Source organism: Plodia interpunctella, chromosome 1 (genome assembly GCF_027563975.2).
Source record: "Plodia interpunctella isolate USDA-ARS_2022_Savannah chromosome 1, ilPloInte3.2, whole genome shotgun sequence".
Taxonomy (NCBI): domain Eukaryota; kingdom Metazoa; phylum Arthropoda; class Insecta; order Lepidoptera; family Pyralidae; genus Plodia; species Plodia interpunctella.
This window is the reverse complement of record NC_071294.1, coordinates 2,663,296-2,682,860: the sequence shown is the minus strand read 5'-3', so window position 1 is coordinate 2,682,860 and position 19,565 is coordinate 2,663,296. Positions and strand designations below refer to the sequence as shown.

Genomic DNA, 19,565 nt, shown 5'->3' with positions numbered 1-19,565 from the left:
AACAGTACTACACAAAAATTGAATTTTATTTTATTCATTGGTAACAACAATAAATATCAGCAACAACAACAATAACCAACAAAATCAAAAAATGTAAATATCTCTTCGTTTTTATAAGTTGCAGTTGCAGACTCCATCAAACTGCCATCTGTTCTCATCATCGATCTTAATACATTTTATCTTATTTTCTTTTGTTAACTTTGTGAGGTGATGGTTTACATTATATGCGGCAGCGGGCCAGAGATGTTCTGGGGTTTCAGTATAAATAATTTTGACTAAGTCCATTTCATTCAGCTGCTTTGATGCATTGTTCTTTAACACATCTAATATTTGCTCTTCCCTTTTGGTTCTATGCTCTATGTAATATTCTATTTTCTGCAAAGGATCCTGAAAGAAATATTCCTGTACATGATTCAAAGTCTACCAGGCCTAAAAGCAAGCACAAGATCAATCTCCTAAAAAAGGAGCCCCATGCATATAATGGTGGTCTCTGCACTCAGCCCTGGATTTATTACCTACAAGGTAGAACAAAGTCACAGCTAGAAAATTACATTCTATTTCTAATCGACCAAATGAGCGGAACCAACTTGGGACAAAAATATATTTCTTGTATGTTTGTAAAGCAATAACTTTCGAACTGTTGGTCTGATTTTGATGAAATTGATTTTATGTGGGATCTGTCACTAGAAATTTTAAAGCTGAAAAACATACATTTTTGGAATACTCACTTCAACCACAGGTCCATGCCCTGGATAAATGAGCCTGGGCTGCAAATCCAATATCCTGCGCAAACTCTTCATATATGTGTACAAGTCTTCAAAGACCGCTGTGCCTTCACCCAGAATACAGTCTCCACTGAACAATATATTTTCTTCTAGCAATGTCAACACCACATGGTCCGTAGTATGTCCCGGTGTGTGATAGATTTTCACCGTAGCCCCTTCCACAGTGATCTCTTGGCCATCAGACAGCCAGTTGATAGGGATAGATGGTGGCAGCTCATTGTCTGGACTGTCATCTTTGTTTTTTTTGTGTTTCCATACTTTTGATTGTTCTGGAAATTATTTAGCATTACACAACATCACTTTTAGACTAATTATCTTCTCTCCATCCTCCCATAGATGTCGTCAGAGGCATCTTAAGCGTCAGATAACCTTGGCAACTGATAGGCAACAACAGCATTCTCAAGAAAGGTTGATCTTAGGCAGAAATTTGTAAAATCAGACTAATCCTTTTATGCTGACCCTGGGCTTTGTGGTGGCACAGGTCCAAATGAAACCGGTAACATGTGAAGTTGAGATAGAGAACATGAATAACAGCAGAAGACACAAAAAAAATTTTTCTTGAAATAATAATAATATGTATGTGAAAGAGTTACAACACAAATGTCAAAATCATAGTCATTTCCAAAAATAAAACTTACTTGCAATTTTGCCATAAACATCCTCAACACCACCAATGTGGTCATGATGCCAATGAGTCACCACAATATGCTCAATGTCCACCTGCTCTGACTGCACCACTTCGCTCAAGTTCTTTTGATACTCTTTCACATCTTTGTCACCAGTATCTAAGAGAATTCGACTGAAACCATGCCATGATTTGTAACATTGATAAATAAAATTATTTTTTTGTGAATAAAAGATGTATTGAAATTTACAATAAATAATAATTCTTAATATTTCAATATCTACAAATAAAATTGTTCTATGCCAATTTTCTACATGCTAAGTGACAAAACACAGGTGTGATTATACTTGATACAATAACACCTGTATGGCACAATAGAACATATTGAATTGCAACAAGAAACTGCACACAAAATATTAAAACTACAACAGACTTTTCTAAAATACAAAATAAACAATCATAACCTTACTTCTTGCCAGTTCCAATAAGATAGGTGTTGGTGCCTTGTAAAGTCATAGGACCAGGATTACATCCGAGGATCCTGATAATCCTTCCGGATAATTTGCTAACCGCTGGGATGACTGCCGTCATTTTTGTGTAAATTTCTACTCCAGAGTAAAGTCTAAAGTTCAGTTTTTAGCACGTCGCAGCTTAGGGGTTACAAAATGATTATTCAAGATAGCAGAGATAAAGAAATGTAGGTAGTCGTTTAGAGGCATTTACATACATCTACGTAATCTTTTGTTGTCACATGAATGAATAACATTTAAAATCTAAGGAATAGCATTGTTGCCACAGATCTCCGATCTAGTACAAATGTAAATCGGTAAATAAATAAAAGTATTTTACCTTCAAGTAAATAAATAATTAATGAAACACTATTTCACCTTGAAATTTAAGTATACCTAAGTAATTCCAGATTTTCTAAATCAGAATAAAATTTAAAAACAAAAATAATTTGGTTTGATTTCATTTGATTGTTTACTTTTTTACTGATAATAATGTCAACTGTCATTTGATTTTTACAGACGGAATCTGGACTGTTCACTGACTGTTCAGTTTCACATGAACAATGCTGTACCCTTTGTGTTAATGCAGTGTCATGCATGTCCACTTTCCTATTTGATGTGGACTTTGTCCATGTCCTCCGCGACGATCACAACGACTTATGTCGTATTTGGTTTGGGCATTGCGACGCCTAATAGTGTACATATGAAGTCAAAGTTTTTATATACTGTCATTAAGTCCGGGATCCTCAGTGGTACCTATACTAGATTAAACATCACACTGACATACCTAATATTCTTTGATTGTTGAGGTTAAATAATAAGATTAAATTGTTTCAATGTCCAACATTTTTTAATAATCATTATTACTAGGTTGCGGTTCACATTATGTTTAAATATCCTCACACACATTTATCTAAAATAACAGATTCTAACTGTGTTCAGAAATAATCTCAACAGATTTTATTTATTGGTATTTCCTCACCCCTAGTAACCCGAGGACCTGGAACTTCTGTTAAGATCTGTTTCTTAACTGGTTTTTTTAGCATATCGAGTGACATCTAAAACAATACAACAAATGAAATTAATGCTCGTTTAAGTAATGTAAGTGATTATGCACTAAACCCTCAGTTAGTGCGGGTTTGTATTTCACTTCTCACCATCGATCGAATTGATTCGAAGAGAGACGCAGCTACTGGGGTATTATTTAATCTGTGACGCAGCGAACTAATCACATCACAGTGTGGTTGTCGTTGCGGCGCAATGTGATTGGTTCGCTGCGTCTCAATTCGTATCGATTCGATGGTGAAAAGTGAAATACAAACCAGCACTTCGCCCATTATCTAAACGGGAGGGAATGTATGCATAGGTATAATACATTATGAAGCTTGAGAGTGGGGTTAGGACAATAAACATAGTAAAGACAAATGGCAAAAGGGTCAAAAGCTGTCGTATTTTTAATCGAAATCCTTATATGTCGAATGTCATAGTGTTTAGCGGTTAACGAAGATTTGTAGGTATTATTTTTGTCTCACATTCTACTTGGGGCAATTTTTTTTTTGTATGTATGTATGTATGTATGTTTGTTTGTTTGTTTGTTTGTTTGTTTGTTTGTTTGTTTGTTTGTTTGTTTGTTTGTTTGTTTGTAAAGCGATAACTTTCGAACCGTTGGTCCGATTTTGATGAAATTTAAATTTAAAGGTATGTAGATCCTACATACCAATGGAATTTTTAAATTCATGGGGCAACTAAATCAGCTAAGCCGTTTTTGAAATATTCACAATTTTGTAAAAAAAAATATTGTGTTCGCGAGGTCTACTTTCGCGGCGAACGACTAGTCTAGATAACATCGGAATTATTAAGTTTATACATAAGCTGATGCAGTGTTAAACGATAGTTATAATTACTTTATTATTTAAACCACAATTTTAGCGCTAGTGTGCTAGGTGCGCCGCTAGTTGTTATTATTATTACATTGTACTTAGATGTTTTTGCCATTGAATTTACGATACCATTTTATTTTTCTACATTTATTATCTGTCAAGTAACAAGTAGTTGTAGGTATAAACTCACTTGAAGAACAGGTCCATGTCCTGGATAAATGGCATTAGACTTCAAATTCAATATTTTTTGCAAGCTCTTTATATATGAGTGTAAGTCTTCAAAAATCGCTGTACCGTTTCCTAAAATACAGTCCCCACTAAACAATACGTTTTCTTCCAGTAAAGTCACTACCACATGATCTGTAGTGTGCCCGGGAGTGTGATATATTTTCAAAGTAGCTCCTTCCACATTGATCTCTTGACCATCTGAAAGCCAGTGGATAGGGATATGTTTCGGTAACTCGCTGTCTGGACTGTCGTATTTGCTTCTTTTGTGCTTCCATACTTTTGGGTTTACTGAAAATTATGTGATACTTATTAAATAAATAAATAAATTATAGTTAGTTGTATGTATAAAGAAGAGCTTAATAAGTCTTTCAAGGTTTACAAATGTTGAATTAAATTAACCTAATCATTATTTGGGTAACTTACTTGCAATATTTCCATAAATATTTTCCACTCCTCCGATGTGGTCTGGGTGCCAGTGTGTCACCAATATATGCTCTATATTTGCTTTTTGAAACCGTATCAGCTGCCTCAAGGTTTTTTGGTACTCCTCAACGTTCTTATCGCCAGCGTCTAAGAGTAATCGGCTAAAATGTTAAGTAAAATCAAGACTAGAAAATATTATAAGTCAAACAATAGGTACCAGACTTGGAGAGTCTTACTTTTTACCAGTTCCTATAAGATATGTATTAGTGCCTTGCATAGTCATGGGACCAGGGTTACAACCCAGGATCCTGATAATCCTTCCGGATAATTTTGTAACTTTTGGGATAACTGCTGACATTTTTCTGTAGTGCTCACTTGTTTGTCCAATTATAAAGAGAGTTACAGCAGGGATAAAAAGCTAGGAAAATATTTTCAGAATAATGTTTTGTTGTTTGAAATCTATAGCCTTTTTACAATGTGTATGTTAAAGTAGGTTTGTTGTTTGGTAATAATATCTTCAAAGCAAAGGGAAAGCGTGGAAATATTCTATATAAATATATGCATTTTGAAATAAAATTTTATTTTAAATTTAGGATTCAGATACCTAATAAACTAAAATTTTGATTTTTCCATTTTTACTATCACAGCGATGGACAAAATAATGGATGGTGAGTGTATTGCTGTCAGTCAAAGAAGCGTGTGTGGCCTGTCATTGCAGTTAATGAGAAACATGTTATAGCATGGATCACATGGCAGACAACAACGATAAATGCGTAGGTTAGAAATACACGTGAAAAACCGGGACAGGGCGCTTATATATTTTGTCCCTATCGTGTGCCCAATTTGCCGCTTAGTTTGTATTTGGTGGCAGAGTTGGGTAGTGGGTTAAAACCCATTTCAATCCATCTGGGTGAAAACGGGTGATTTGGGTTATAAAATCTGTAATTATAACCCATTATCATCCTGAAAACGCTAAAAGTATGTATCATAGTTGGCCGGGAAGTTCTATAGAAATGTTCTTCCCATGGAATTAGTAGGTACTCCGACTTACTAATACATGGTTATTCTCTCATTTGGATACACTAGTTTGTCGTCTTATAAACATAAGTAAACATTTTTTCTATTACTTTACTGGCTAAACAAGAGGTATATATATATATATATATCCATATATATATAGATGAAAGTGTATATGATGCAGTGCCTGCACAGGGGGCTTGTGAAAGCTAATACGTTTTGGTTGGTAACATTGATATTTTTATTCCAATGGGCAACTGCGGCGAGAATTGAAGGAGACGTGACGTGACGTGTGACATTGACAGTACAGTTCATCTGGAACTGGAAACTGGAAATATTTTCAAGTCAACGAAAATGGCTGGTGCGCTGGCTAGAATAATAAAAGGCCCAAATATCCCAAAACCTTACTTGGGTACGTAATTTTACCCTTTCATTTGTCTGATTGTTCACTAATTACAATATCGCTTTTGAAGATTTATTTCATATATCGTGTCAACACTTTAAATGCGCAATGGCTCAACCATCAGCTTATATAATTTTGACGTCTGTTTCAGGTATTGTTGGGCCTGTTGTGAACATCAATAATGTACCGGCGCGTTCTCAACAGACACAAGCTCCTACAAAGACGCAATTTGGTGGACTGGCAGACTGCGACAGGGTCTTTACAAACCTTTACGGACGACATGACTGGCGCTTGAAAGGCGCGCTTTGCCGCGGCGACTGGTATATGACTAAGGAGATCCTTTTGAAGGGCACAGACTGGATAGTCAGTGAGTATTTTCTATAATCATTCCAAATTGTCCTAATGAGATATTAGATAGAATGCAGTGTTGTTTGTCTCTTTCTCTCTCTGTCTCTCATCTTCCCGTATTGAATTCATTGTTGCTCGGGGCCAGCGCAACGGCAGACTTTGGAAGTTTTCTTTCAGAATTTTTATCAGGAAAACTTTGAAGGATCTAATTTTTATTTACTATGCAGGCTTTATAATTGCATTCCTATATATTTTTTTCAAATCTAGATGAATTGAAGACATCTGGTCTCCGTGGTCGTGGCGGCGCCGGTTTCCCCACGGGAATGAAGTGGTCTTTCATGAACAAACCTCCAGATGGCCGCCCGAAGTACCTCGTAGTGAATGCTGATGAAGGAGAACCTGGTACTTGCAAGGTAGGATTACTTTGATATAAAACATGTATTGATTACAACACAAACATTCTTAAACATATTGAAAATAGGAGAGGGTCAATGTTAGGAAACTTGATACAATGCATTGCCATCTTTTCCCTCTTTCTTATACCTTTCCTTCTATGGTATATCATAGAAGATGAAGAATTAGGAAGACCAAGTTACATCAAGAAAAAAGAGAACAAATGTTGGGATTATGCTGAAGAAATTTCATATTATCAGCTATGAAGAGTGCAATTGAAGCAATTCCACTGTCTAGAGCCTCTCTAACCCAAGTTAAGGAGATAAATCTCCTCAGAAGCCTTCAAACCCTTTGAATAAGAATGAATGATCAAAAACAATTCCTTAGTTCAAATCTGTGGTAAATGAAAGTGGATAAAGATTTTTTCCACATTTTTCAGAGTTATCTTTTAAATCGTCAAAGTAGTTAGTTTATATTACAAATAATAACCAATGTATTCCAAACAAGGACCGTGAAATCATGCGCCATGACCCGCACAAGCTAGTTGAAGGCTGTTTGATTGCGGGTCGAGCTATAGGCGCCATAGCAGCTTATATATACATAAGAGGAGAATTCTATAACGAAGCCAGCAATATGCAAGTAGCTATTGCTGAGGTGAGTGGCACAAAGTTTACTCAGTGAAGTAGTGTTGAATTTGTCATATTCAAGGACCGAGACATCATGAGGCATGATCCACATAAGTTGGTGGAAGGCTGCCTGATTGCAGGGCGCGCTATGGGCGCTCAAGCGGCATACATTTACATCAGAGGAGAGTTCTATAATGAGGCTAGCAATCTTCAAGTAGCAATTGCTGAGGTAAGGCTGTCTTTTTTCTGTCTTGTGGTTTTTGCATGGTGTGCTGTTGCTGATTAACAAACTATTTATGGTGGTGTCTTTTTTTTAAGGTATGTTGCAAATATGTGTGTTTCTTAATGTCATGTTATGTCCATTTGTCCTGACTTATGATTGCTTCATGTTCATCATTACTTATTAATATATATATATATATATATATATTATTGTAAAATACATTAGGCAGTAATTAACACGTTTTACATTACAATAATTATAAAATCAATGAACATAATATATTTAAATAATCAACTTAACTCACATTATACAGAAGTAATTAAATTTTTAAACAGCATGCAACTTTTAACAAATAAAAATATTTTGAAAAGATAACATAAATATTTGAATTTCCATACCCAATTTTAAACGTTCACATTGCAATTAGCCACTCTACATATATTAATTTTCTTTATTTGCTTGTGCATGAGAGTTGCATGCATTGCTCAATTTACTGTTGACTAAAATTAGATAAATACAAGTAATTATATGGCCTAACATAAAAATTTTAATTTCAGGCGTATCAAGCGGGCTTGATCGGCAAGAACGCTTGCGGTTCAGGCTACGACTTCGATGTGTTTGTCCACCGCGGCGCCGGAGCCTACATCTGCGGCGAGGAGACCGCCCTCATTGAGTCCATCGAGGGCAAGCAGGGCAAGCCGAGGTTGAAGCCTCCATTCCCCGCTGACATTGGCTTGTTCGGGTGCCCCACGACCGTTAATAATGTGGAGACTATTGCAGTTTCTCCGGTGAGAATTTTAATTTAAGATTTTTTTATCTTAGCGTGTGATGTGTCCTTATTGGGCAAAGGTCTCTGTCGAGGGTATTCTTAAGATTTAAGAATTAGTGTCCATTCAGGGCAAGCCATTCCTTGCTAACAGTGACGAAAAGAGATGAATCAATTTGGTTGATCAGCCATGATCTTTGATGTCGTCAAGGATGACATTTATATCTATATAGAGATCCCCAAGACCATGTGAAGTGGAAAAGAAAAAATAGCTCAACAGCTGAGCCCAGTGTGCTTTCCTATTTTTTAAGAAGTAACCTGCTAAACACTTAAATGTGAGAGGACAGGCACGGTAGCACTAGTGGTCTAGGAGCTCTGCACCAAATTGTAGGTTTGATTTTCACACACACAACCCATTCGTTTATAGTCAAGAAAGACTGATTGCAATTGCTCAAACCAAAAAAAAGTCCTAGACTCAATCTCAATTCCAGTAGACATTTCTAAAAAAAATTTAGTATGAAAAGTATGTGCCCACATAACAATACAAGCGATATAAAACCCGGTAGACGATCTGCCGTCGCGGAGGCGCGTGGTTCGCGTCGTTCGGCCGCGCGCGCAACTCGGGCACGAAGCTGTTCAACATCTCGGGGCACGTGAACACGCCCTGCACTGTGGAGGAGGAGATGAGCATCCCGCTCAAGGAGCTCATCGAGCGACACGCCGGCGGCGTCATCGGCGGCTGGGACAACCTGCTGGCCATCATCCCCGGGGGCTCCTCCACGCCTTGCATTCCTAAGGAGTAAGCGTTCTTGACAGTTTTTAAATTTTAAGCTTCCGGTGATTATTTAGCTCTCTAATATCTAATGCGACTATTTGCCATTTGATTATTCCTTCTCATTGAGAGGCATGCTGATTAATTAGGAGTCTGGGTTAACCTTATAGCTGCTACTATTATAGGATCATTAATGATATAAAATCCTAAGTAACATACTATAAGTCCAAAGTATAAGGTTCTCAAATAATTCTTAATTTTCTTGAATATTACTGTTAACCTTACACATTATAAAACAGAGTCCTGTACCGCATCTGTCTGTTCACAATAAACTCTAAAACTACTGCACGTATTTTCAAGCAGTTTTCACCAATAGATAGAGTGATTCCTTAAGAAGGTTTAGCGGTATAATTTATTATTTTTTTACCCGACCGAAACCGGGACGGGCCGCTAGATGTATAAAAAGAGATGACATTCAAGCTAATGAACATGATCTACTAGTTTAGTATCCCACTAATATTATAAATGCGAAAGTTTGTATCTATCTGGCGGGTTTCAATGAAATTTTAAATGCCGCATTTTAATTGGAATTTCCCGGAGTGAAGCCCCAAGCTAGTCTATCTGCAAGTCAAGTTTATCCTAATCTTTTAGCGAACCTCGACGTCTAAACTCATTCGATGAATATATTTTCAGCGTATGCTCAACAGTACTAATGGATTTCGATGGACTAGTGGCTGCCCAAACATCTCTAGGCACAGCCGCCATCATAGTGATGGACCGGTCCACGGACATCGTCAAGGCGATCGCCAGACTGATCATGTTCTACAAACACGAGTCCTGTGGACAATGCACCCCGTGCCGGGAAGGTGTCTCCTGGATGAACAAGATTATGTACAGGTATGGGCTTTTTGATGAGTGAATAATTGTATATAAATTGTGGATCTATTTTTATCTGAAAAAAACCTTCATTTATCTAATACTTGGTGGCGCAGTGGTAAAGTGCTTGCCTCTGTTCGATCCCCGGTCAGGTCAACATGGAATATTATCATTTTCTGATTGGCCCAAGTCTTGGATGTTTATCTATATATGTATTTGTTATAAAATATAGTAGCGTTGAGTTACTATCCTATAACACAAATATCGAACATACTTTGGGGCTAGCTCAATCTGTGTGATTTGTCCTAATATATTTATTTATTATACTAATATTATAATAAAGAGAAGAGATTGCAATTCAGGAATGAGTTATTATGCATGGGATAATATATTATTACATCTGTATTGTGAATGTGTATTCTCGCTTTGTTCTAAGCGATCTAGATAAAAAAAAACTATCGAAATCTCAAGGTAACTTTTGAACAGTATCTGGACATTATACACATTCAAATGTGTGAAATTTGATTATCAATAGCTTTATTATTTTTTAGATTCGTCGAAGGTAACGCTTCGCCTAAAGAAATTGACATGCTGTGGGAGATCTCTAAACAAATTGAAGGTGAGAATTATATAATTATATTAGAAATAAACAAAGATAGTTTAGGGTAAGGTATCATATATTTCTGACAAAAAAAAAATATTTTTATTTTTATTATTTTTTTTTGTATATTAGAAGTCTTATTTAATTAAGGTGCAACATTGCTTTATTTATGACTAGCTGCGGGGCTTCGCTTCCGTAGGAATTTCAGGATAAAAAGTATCGTAATGTTATTCCAGGTTATATTATTTCAGGATAAAAAGTATCGTAATGTTATTCCAGGTTATATTCTACCCTTGTACCAATTTTCATAACAATCCGTCCAGTAGATTTTGCGTGAAAGAGTAACAAACATGCACACAAACTTTCGTGTTCATAATATTAATAGAATTCTGCCACGCTTATTTTGCAACTTGCAGTGGCGCGAAGCCACGAACTTTTTACAATTGGTATAGTTAACACTATAAATTGTAATAAATATGTTACTTAATACTTTTTTGTTATGAAAAACCTTAGATTTTGGGGTAAAAACTTTATTTGTAGCATGTATAGTTTTTGAGATACAGGTGGGCCCTCAGACGACACTATGAGGACTGAGGGCCCTTCGTAAAATATCGTAACTCGCTTATTTGGCTTTCACAAAATCTAATTCCAACTTTCACAATTCTTTTGGAATGTTCACTAAATCCCAAGCATAATTTCATAGAATTTCAAGAAGTGGGCTCTCAGACCACGGGCTCATTCCTTATTATTTTTGTATATACAAAAAAAATATATACAATATTTTTTCTATATAGAAAAAAAATTGTTAAGACAAAATTGAAATTGGCGCTATACCGTATTTTTTTATAATTCATATAAAATTTGAGAAACTATTTTCGTTATTTTTTTTATTTTAAAATATATAGGTTTGATCTGATATAATTTAATTTCGACAATAACACAGTCACAGTCATTAACAGTAGTGAACTACTCTAATCTACCTTTCAGGGCACACGATCTGTGCGCTGGGCGACGGCGCGGCGTGGCCGGTGCAGGGCCTCATCCGGCACTTCCGGCCCGAGCTCGAGCGCCGCATGCGCGAGTACCAGCTCTGCCACGGGCCCAGCAAGGCTGAGAAACTATACTAACCCCACTACACCCCACTGGAACATTCGTGCTACGATGGTCAAAAGACGTAAACTGCCATGTTTTGGGGTTCAGAAAAACTGAAGAGCAATTTTCATTACTGTACCGGTTGAAAAAATCACTGATTTCGTCGAAAAACTCGCTTGTGAACATCAAATTTCACCGTGAATCAATGATGCTAAATCCAAACTTTTAAAACGTCAAACTTCCTTTTTATCGAGTGTGTTGTTGCTAACACTAGTGTCAGATTTTATTCGATTCGCCTAAAGGCATCTGACGTTGCACACATTGATTTCACATGGCAAAATTCGACGTTTACACGTGAAGTTTTTAACAAAGCAAACTATTCTGATGTCACTAGTATTGTAATGAACATTAAACCTAACGCAAACTTCCGACTAAATGGAAATGACGCGGACATTATTGCGGACATTTTAAATAATGATATTAAAATGAAAATGCGGCGAGACGCATCATTTCATCTTATTGATCGCGTTGAGATGATTATTATAAAGTCATCGCTTTCCGGTAAGGTAGATTTAAAAAAAACAATCAACCATAAACAATTCAACAAATTTCGCTGGTCTATATACTAAATGTATGCATAAATTCTATGAAGCAATATCCATCGCCGTCGAAACCTGTTACGAATGTTACTATAGTGATTAGTCTGCAACATTTTGTATTTAATTAATATAGCAATCATTTTAACTGTACATTATTTATTAAACTTTTTTTAATGAAAATATTTTTTTCTTTATAACTGATGCAATTTATATAGAATCAATGATTGTTTAGTAAAACAGGTTTACGTTTGTATTGTATAGATATCACAGAAGTATAGTACACAATATTTTTTAATATGATGCAACAATGAATAATATATAACATGTAAAATACTTGTAAAAAGCATAATTAGGGACATCGTGAAAGTGAGATTAGGATCATCAAATTACACCACAATCGAGTTATCAAATTCTCATGTCATATATTTCGTGTAAAACACTACTTGTCTAATACAATATTAGCAGCAATCTCGACTCGATGGATTCCAAGAAACGGTAAAAGAGATCAAACATGTACATTGCACATTATTGTTTGATAAAACGAATTTGTTCAGTTCTTTTCAGAATTTATATCGAAGTCGAAGTATGGTAAGAGAAATAGCATTTTTTTTAATTTCAAAGAGACTATTCTAACTTGGTATTTCACGAGAATCACGAGAAAACATACATGTTCTATGAACCTTTGTATGGCTAATTATAAATTTTCAACAGACCTATCATCATGCTAAGAAATCGAGCAACTTTTGAGGAAATTAACATCATCTCGTACGATATTCTGACCTTGGGGGAAATACGTATTATTTTTGTGATTAAAATAGTGATATGTAAAATTTTACCGCGCATTGCTAATGACCATTAAACGGATACGGGTGATTACGCCGTGTTACTAGATAATTTTGTATAAAATTGTGTTAGAAATAAATAGTGTAAATGAATCCTGGCATTTTTATTAATCACTGCAATAGATTTTCATAAAGATTTTGTTGTTTTTGGTCCTTTGCTGCTGGCGTCTATCTGATCAATAATTAAATCTACAACTACTTATAGTGTCTTTTTTTTTATCACATTGATATTTAAAAAACTACCATTATAAACAAATTTTGAAGACAATTTTGAGGCGAGCACATTTTTTTCATATGTGTTATAAAATATAGTATAATCATGACATTTTTTCTGATTTTACCTACGTTTATTTTTTAATCGCATAATCCGATGATATGGAATTTCCTGTGTTTTATGTTACGTTCTATTGTTTCCGCCATTTATATCAATGTCGTTAGAGTTGAGGTGTTTCAGGAAAATTTGTAAAAGAGCAAATGAAATCTTCAAATATTTGTAAAAGACATGTAGGCAAAATTTAAAATAGTTGAAAGTAATTTTTGGTTATATATTTTACATACATATAATGTAAGTACTATATTGTAAGAAAAACTAAATTCTATAAGTAGGCCTTGTGATAGATGTGTATAAGGCAATATCAATTCGCATTCGTGTGAATTATTTGCATATTGTTATCACGTGTACTAAATACACTGGAGCACGTGAAAATTGCGCAAGTGGCAATTGAATAAGATAATTTAACCATAATGAAACTTAAAGACCTATTTGCAAGATTAAATTTTCTTTAGTGAAATTTTCACAAATTTCAGTCTTCAACTAGAAATTAAGGCCAGAGTTCTGACGATGACTTAATGGTTATTTTTATTACAATTACCTGGCCTGTTTCACTGCTTGCTGATAAAATATCTGATAGTTTATCTGAAACAATGTGTTTCTGTTATAGGTCTAACTGGCCAATCACTTAGGCAGATTTATATAGCGGTAAGTTTGTCTGTCAGATTAAAATTTAACATTTGATTAGAAAGTGGTGAAACAGGCCTAGGCTAAGTTGGGATTCGGAATAAAAGCAAGGTGTAATTTTTCTAAATTATTTTATTCCCTCTATCATTCTTTCTTTTTTGATCCTTATGTTATCTTAGCTCTATTTACAGTTTGTATAAATTAAAGTAGTAATTTTATATATTACATAGTAAGCTACTATTGTACAATACGCTTTCATCATTGAAAGACTTGACTACAGTTTCAAGATTGAAGGGGAACGCCCAATAAAATTGACTTTTTTAGATTCGGACTTTCACCAGTCAATTTTACGGCGCTTTACAATCCCCAGGAATCCCAAACAGTTTGAAAATGAACAAAATGATTGAAAGGAAAAAAAAAAGATTCGTTAACAAATCAACAATTTAGACATGGTAACATTTCCGATTATCTTGATTTTGAAAAAATAATTTATCAATAAAAACTAAAATCGAAATTGATCTCGAATCAATCAAAATAAAAACTCAACACCAAGTACCAAATGGAAATAATAATTAATTTTATTAGGAAGAAGAGTGCCGGCTAACACAGCGCGATACAAACAATAAATTATTATGTTTAAATTAAATAAATGGCACAGACCAAATCTACGACCATTTTCGGTACATGGTGATGTGTATATAATTTTAATTTTTAATATAATTTTGGTTGATAATAATAACATAATAATAATTTCGTTCTGTAGATTTGCCAAATAATCACGATTTAATAATAACCAAATAATATAATCAAAATAACTCTATGATGGAAGCAACTGAACATTGTGCAACAAAAGGTCTATAACTTCTGTAAACAACATAATGGCAATCAAGTTATCGCTAAATAACATCGGTGGAGATCACAATTACTCAATATAACTTTACTTTTATATAAATACAAAATATACATAGGTAATTTACCTAACACTACTGCGACAATTTCAATGCAATATACCCATTTATATTGTTGTGAAATTGATATGATTACATTAGCTTAAGAGGATTTAAGGTAATAGTTAACGCTTTTAATAAATAACTTGTAGCTGTCGGGTCGAGCGGGCCGCGAGACAAGCCTGTGGGCCCTGTCCCGAGGACCGCGGCCCCCATTCACAACAGTTGGATCGCTATCGTTTCCGAGGATAAATCACAAGAACGCGATATCAGTCTCACTTATTCTGTCATTATAAACATTACGACTACACCACAGCTCGTAAAGCCTGACCGCCAATAAAATCCGCGGAGCGCGGCTAGTATTGTCGTCCAGCTCACACATAAATAAGGATCGCGGGGCGGGCCAGCCGCCGCGCGACTACCGGGGCCTTAATCTAAGACAAATCTCCAGGGAGACCTTTATTTGGCTTCGGGTCACTACTGAAATATTTTGAACACGCGGCATCGATATCGGTTACGTAATGGACTATTTCAGTGAGCGCAACCGCAAGCTACGGGTTAGGCCGGATCGACTTAACAAATTCATTTGCGTCCATTGCGAGGAGCCTGGACGTCGAAACTGGTAGACCGATGCCAGCACCGGGAGCTGCACTTCAGACGACTGACCGTCGTCCGTATGCAACTTTTAAAATCAACAAAATCATAAATAGTGAAATGCTTCGTCGGTCGGAGGCTAGTGTTGGGATTAGATGCAGTCTAGGTCGATGTCGAGGTCCGGCACGAGGCGGTCGTGCGAGGCGGCGGCGCGCGGCGGCAGCTCGTTGCGCGGGTCGCGCGCCAGCCACGGGTGCCGCAGCACGTCGCGCGCGCTCAGCCGCTCGCACGCCTCGCGCCGCAGCAGCGACCGGATCAGGCACTTCCCCCGTGACGATAAACATTCCGGCACCACAAAGTAACCCCGCGAGATCTTCGCGAACAATGACGCGTGCTCCGAATCGTTGAACGGATACCTGCAACAAACAAACCTTTACTTAGATTGCTTCCTCGTTAACTTGATCGATGACGGTCACGTGCACAAATTGGTCTTCAAATAAAGCTGGGTATACTGCACGAAATTCGAAAACACTTATCGCATTCGATAAGATAGACCATTAAAACCAACATCGGGAATCGGCTCCACAAAATTGTTGAGTTTTTACAAAGCACAGTTCCAATTAATGAGCGATCCGATTGTCATTTGGAGGAGCAGATGCCCGAAACAAAAACTCAGGTACGGAGGAACCCTTCCGGCGACAGGTGATGCCGGCGATTGCGGCGAAATCCCGAATTTGGAATATAAATTACGGGTGCCCGGGGGTAAAAAAGAAAACAAAGGACGAAACGCGAACAGCAGGTGCGCCGGGGCGGGATAGCAACGTCTTCGCCACATGTAGGCAGGTGCGGCGAAGATTTCACTATTTCATTTATGTGGGTGATATAATTGTTGGCCGTTGGCGCGTAACGGCCGACAGGTGATCATCCCTCGGTGTCCCAACGGTCGCCGCGACCCTTGCGATCCTCTAAAACGGTAAGTCCCACGCTAGCAGGTGAAGACGCCCCCTCGCATTATTTATGCGTGTTTAATTGCCATTGACCTAAATTTTACCGTCTTTATCATACAGATTATCATAGATAGTAGGTATGGTACATAGATTGTCATAGTACACACCTCCCAACGAGCATGGTGTAGAGGATGACTCCGAGCGACCACATATCGGCGGCTCTCCCAGAGTACGTTCTATGAGCTCTTAAGATTTCCGGCGACACGTAAGCGGGACATCCCCTCTTGTCTTGAAGGAGGTCTTCCTCAGGATCGTCGAGAACGACGGCATCTTCCAGCGATTCTAATTTTAACGTCGTCCTGAAACAAAAGAGAGAGACTTTAAATTGTGTGCCAATTTATTTGCATTGATTAATCTTAGTGAAGGGCACAGGTCAAAAGCGTATGCCGCGAGCGCTGACCCATATAAATCGCCGTCCATTACATATTATACGTCGTGATATATATGCGCTCATCCGTAATGCATTCCTTTGTACACAAAGCTTTGTCCGGGAGCTATTAACAATCCGCGTGCAGGTAATTAGCGTTAGAGAGCATAATATTAAACTCAGGTGGGATAGCACGAATATTGCGAAAGGCTTCGCAATTGGTCGCATATGTAACAATGTCATGTAAATAATTACATAGGTTCTCCATAAAGCTGCTCCGTGACGCAATAGGTTTTGTTTCGTCACGTTGGCTTTGGGCGCAGGCGCAGCATGTTCGCCTCGTGTTTCACAGCCGTCCGCCGCATCGTTTCGAAATGCATTGAATGCATAGCCCGAAACAGTACACCGGTATGATTGAATGTAAATAAACCACCGACCCAACGTCCAACGGGACTTTTCAATTTCCAATTTACATGTTTCCCAAACAACATGGGAGGATTGCAGATGCAGAGTGCACGCATTTACAAATTGACGTGTATTTTTTTCAGAAAAATTAAAAAGAAATAAAGTAAAATAGAGGTTAAGGCGAGGCAGGTGCGCGATGGGCGGTTCGATGCAGCAGAATCGACGGGCATTAATGCATATTGGTGGGATATTTTTAGTCTTTTAATAATACTTATACTGGAACCGTGGGCTGATGAGTTTTAATAGGGTAGCTATTTATATCTGGAGTCCTATTTATTGTGAGTAGTTACATTCCAAGGAATTTTTGTAATGTAGAAATGTTGTCATGCGTACGTATTCCGTAAGGTGGAGGCAATAAATATCAAGTTTGCTTATAGCTTAGTTGCAAAACAGAGTTGAGGTCTCTGTCGTTTGACAAATAGTCTGTGGACGGACAGCACTATCGATGAATATGACGACCGACGCTCAGGAGATCCATGCGAAAGTGAACTTTAATGCGTTGCAATAACTCAGCGCACATACTAGATGTTTTAGTTGATAACGTTATTTATCATTAAATTATAAGTGATCAGATCGTGACAATATGGAGCGGTGTTCCTAAAGGTTACTCTCGTTAAGGCTGTTGCAACTCTGTCAGTGCCGAGTGAATTATTAACGCGAGTCGATACCGTTAGTGAATCAGCAGCGATATCGACACTAGAATGCTTTGAATGGAAATAAGGCGTGCGGCAGACGTTCGTCAGTGGACAAACATAACTGTGAGGGCGCGGGTCGTGCGTGGCGATGCACGTGTCCGTTAATCGGTTTGTAGCAAGAGATCCACTGTGGGAACTAGTTGACGAAACGCGTGACGTCAGCTGCAGCCTACAACTGCGCCCGGACCTTTTTGTAATCCATCAGTGAGCGGTTGGTCTGGAGGGCGTCCTCGTATCCGTTTAGGTCTCGCCGACTGCGCAACTGATCCTAATTAAATCCCTACAGCGGCAAGGCTAAAGTGCGATGTCTGCAGTTGCAATCGATTCAAATTTCGCAACTTGTAAATAAGTTATACGGTGTCGTAACGCAGTCGGAAGGTTGGCCGGATTTCCGAGCGGCGGCCTCGAAGGATTCTCGCGGTGTCTCGGGCGCGGGACCGGCGCGGGCGCAGCGAAAGGACAACTGTCAATTTACGCAATTTGACATTACGCATACGCGGGACTATGGCGCTATAGCCGCTATTCGCACGCAGCCTTCTAATCCCAACCCAGAATTCACGCCCAAATCTGTACTGCGTGCGTTACCAAACTCACTCACGTTTACTTCGCAACTGTATTACGAACGTCGTTGAAATAACACGTTTGTAAACTGCGGCGCTAGCTGCAACACTTGGTACAACACAAGTTGTAGAAATGCCTAGTGTGTTTACAGAGGCTTTATTGCGGTCAAATAAATGAAATCACAATATCGATCGTGTTGATTACGTGTAGCGTGTGGGAGATCGCCACAATTAGCGGGATGCGCGGGTTTTGCAACCGCCGCCATTACTAAACTCAACCCTGACAGTTTCGTAACTAACAATGGCAGTCAGATGCAGCACACATGCACTTCCTGCTCGAGTTGTATCACTCGCATGACTTGCGTAACTGATAGGACGCGCTGCATATAGTCATTCACAAAGCCTCTACAAGCGATGATAGACATTGCGAAAGTTTGCGGCGGGCCAGTGTCAGATATGAATGGTCGAAGTTCACCACCGCGTATCTTAAGAGCCCTATGGTATAGTGAACTGTAGTTACGGTTAGTCATAGGTTTTCGTAACCCGCATTGTAGGGACACGCGGTGTCGCAACGCGTTGCTTCACCGCGGAGATGCCGCCGGGATAGGTTGGGAAACCATCCCGACCATACCCAATTATACGCATTGTGCAATCACTCGCAGCGGATGCTTTATGAAATTCGATTGATAACTTATCACAGAGCGAGGCTTTTCGGCTTATCTGTGTTAACTAATGGGTTTACGGCGGCTGAGGGCAAACAGCGCGTTGCGAAAATTGAGAAATTTGCCTTATTAGTGACTAAACGTCCGCGATATACTGTGCGAACTGTGTACATAGGTTCCTGAATTTAGGTCTCAAAACCGCATAGGCAGCGACACTGTTCGCTTTATCGGAGTAGCGATAACGCAAGTCGAACTCAGTTTTGAAACCGAGCGCTGGGCCGCTTGCGAAAACACTAATGTGA

The 19,565-nt window shown here is 38.0% G+C and overlaps 4 protein-coding genes across 6 annotated transcripts in view; 1 reads left to right on the top strand and 3 right to left on the bottom strand.

Moving 5' to 3' along the window:
* Positions 1-8: 8 nt before the first annotated feature.
* LOC128670483 (beta-lactamase-like protein 2 homolog) lies at positions 9-2,663 on the bottom strand. 3 transcript variants are annotated; one of them, XM_053746180.1, is made up of 5 exons: positions 2,260-2,421; positions 1,880-2,060; positions 1,424-1,584; positions 729-1,054; positions 9-387 (listed from the first exon to the last, which is right to left on the bottom strand). In XM_053746180.1, exons 2-5 carry the CDS (start codon positions 1,999-2,001, stop codon positions 112-114), a joined length of 885 nt encoding a protein of 294 aa, XP_053602155.1. In that variant the 5' UTR covers positions 2,002-2,060; positions 2,260-2,421; the 3' UTR covers positions 9-111. The 3 variants fall into 3 exon arrangements, with proteins under 3 accessions (XP_053602155.1, XP_053602171.1, XP_053602163.1); XM_053746196.1 differs by having other exon boundaries at positions 2,298-2,416; XM_053746188.1 differs by having other exon boundaries at positions 1,880-2,663.
* Positions 2,664-2,747: 84 nt separating this feature from the next.
* On the bottom strand, positions 2,748-5,127 carry LOC128670500 (endoribonuclease LACTB2-like). The gene is made up of 4 exons (XM_053746208.1): positions 4,687-5,127; positions 4,451-4,611; positions 3,990-4,315; positions 2,748-2,977 (listed from the first exon to the last, which is right to left on the bottom strand). Exons 1-4 carry the CDS (start codon positions 4,806-4,808, stop codon positions 2,870-2,872), a joined length of 717 nt encoding a protein of 238 aa, XP_053602183.1. The 5' UTR covers positions 4,809-5,127; the 3' UTR covers positions 2,748-2,869.
* A 603-nt stretch (positions 5,128-5,730) lies between these two features.
* On the top strand, positions 5,731-13,101 carry ND-51 (NADH dehydrogenase (ubiquinone) 51 kDa subunit). The gene is made up of 9 exons (XM_053754626.1): positions 5,731-5,879; positions 6,022-6,237; positions 6,486-6,631; positions 7,320-7,466; positions 8,018-8,248; positions 8,793-9,025; positions 9,692-9,895; positions 10,426-10,493; positions 11,463-13,101. Exons 1-9 carry the CDS (start codon positions 5,822-5,824, stop codon positions 11,600-11,602), a joined length of 1,443 nt encoding a protein of 480 aa, XP_053610601.1. The 5' UTR covers positions 5,731-5,821; the 3' UTR covers positions 11,603-13,101.
* A 979-nt stretch (positions 13,102-14,080) lies between these two features.
* Positions 14,081-19,565, bottom strand: part of LOC128675358 (tribbles homolog 2-like) — a 32,163-nt gene continuing 26,678 nt past the window's right edge. Inside the window, exons 4-5 of the mRNA XM_053754751.2 lie at positions 16,622-16,813; positions 14,081-15,923 (exon numbers count right to left, since the gene is read on the bottom strand). Of these exons, the coding sequence (XP_053610726.1) occupies positions 15,659-15,923; positions 16,622-16,813 (457 nt within the window). The 3' untranslated portion in view covers positions 14,081-15,658. The remainder of the gene's footprint in view (positions 15,924-16,621; positions 16,814-19,565) is intronic.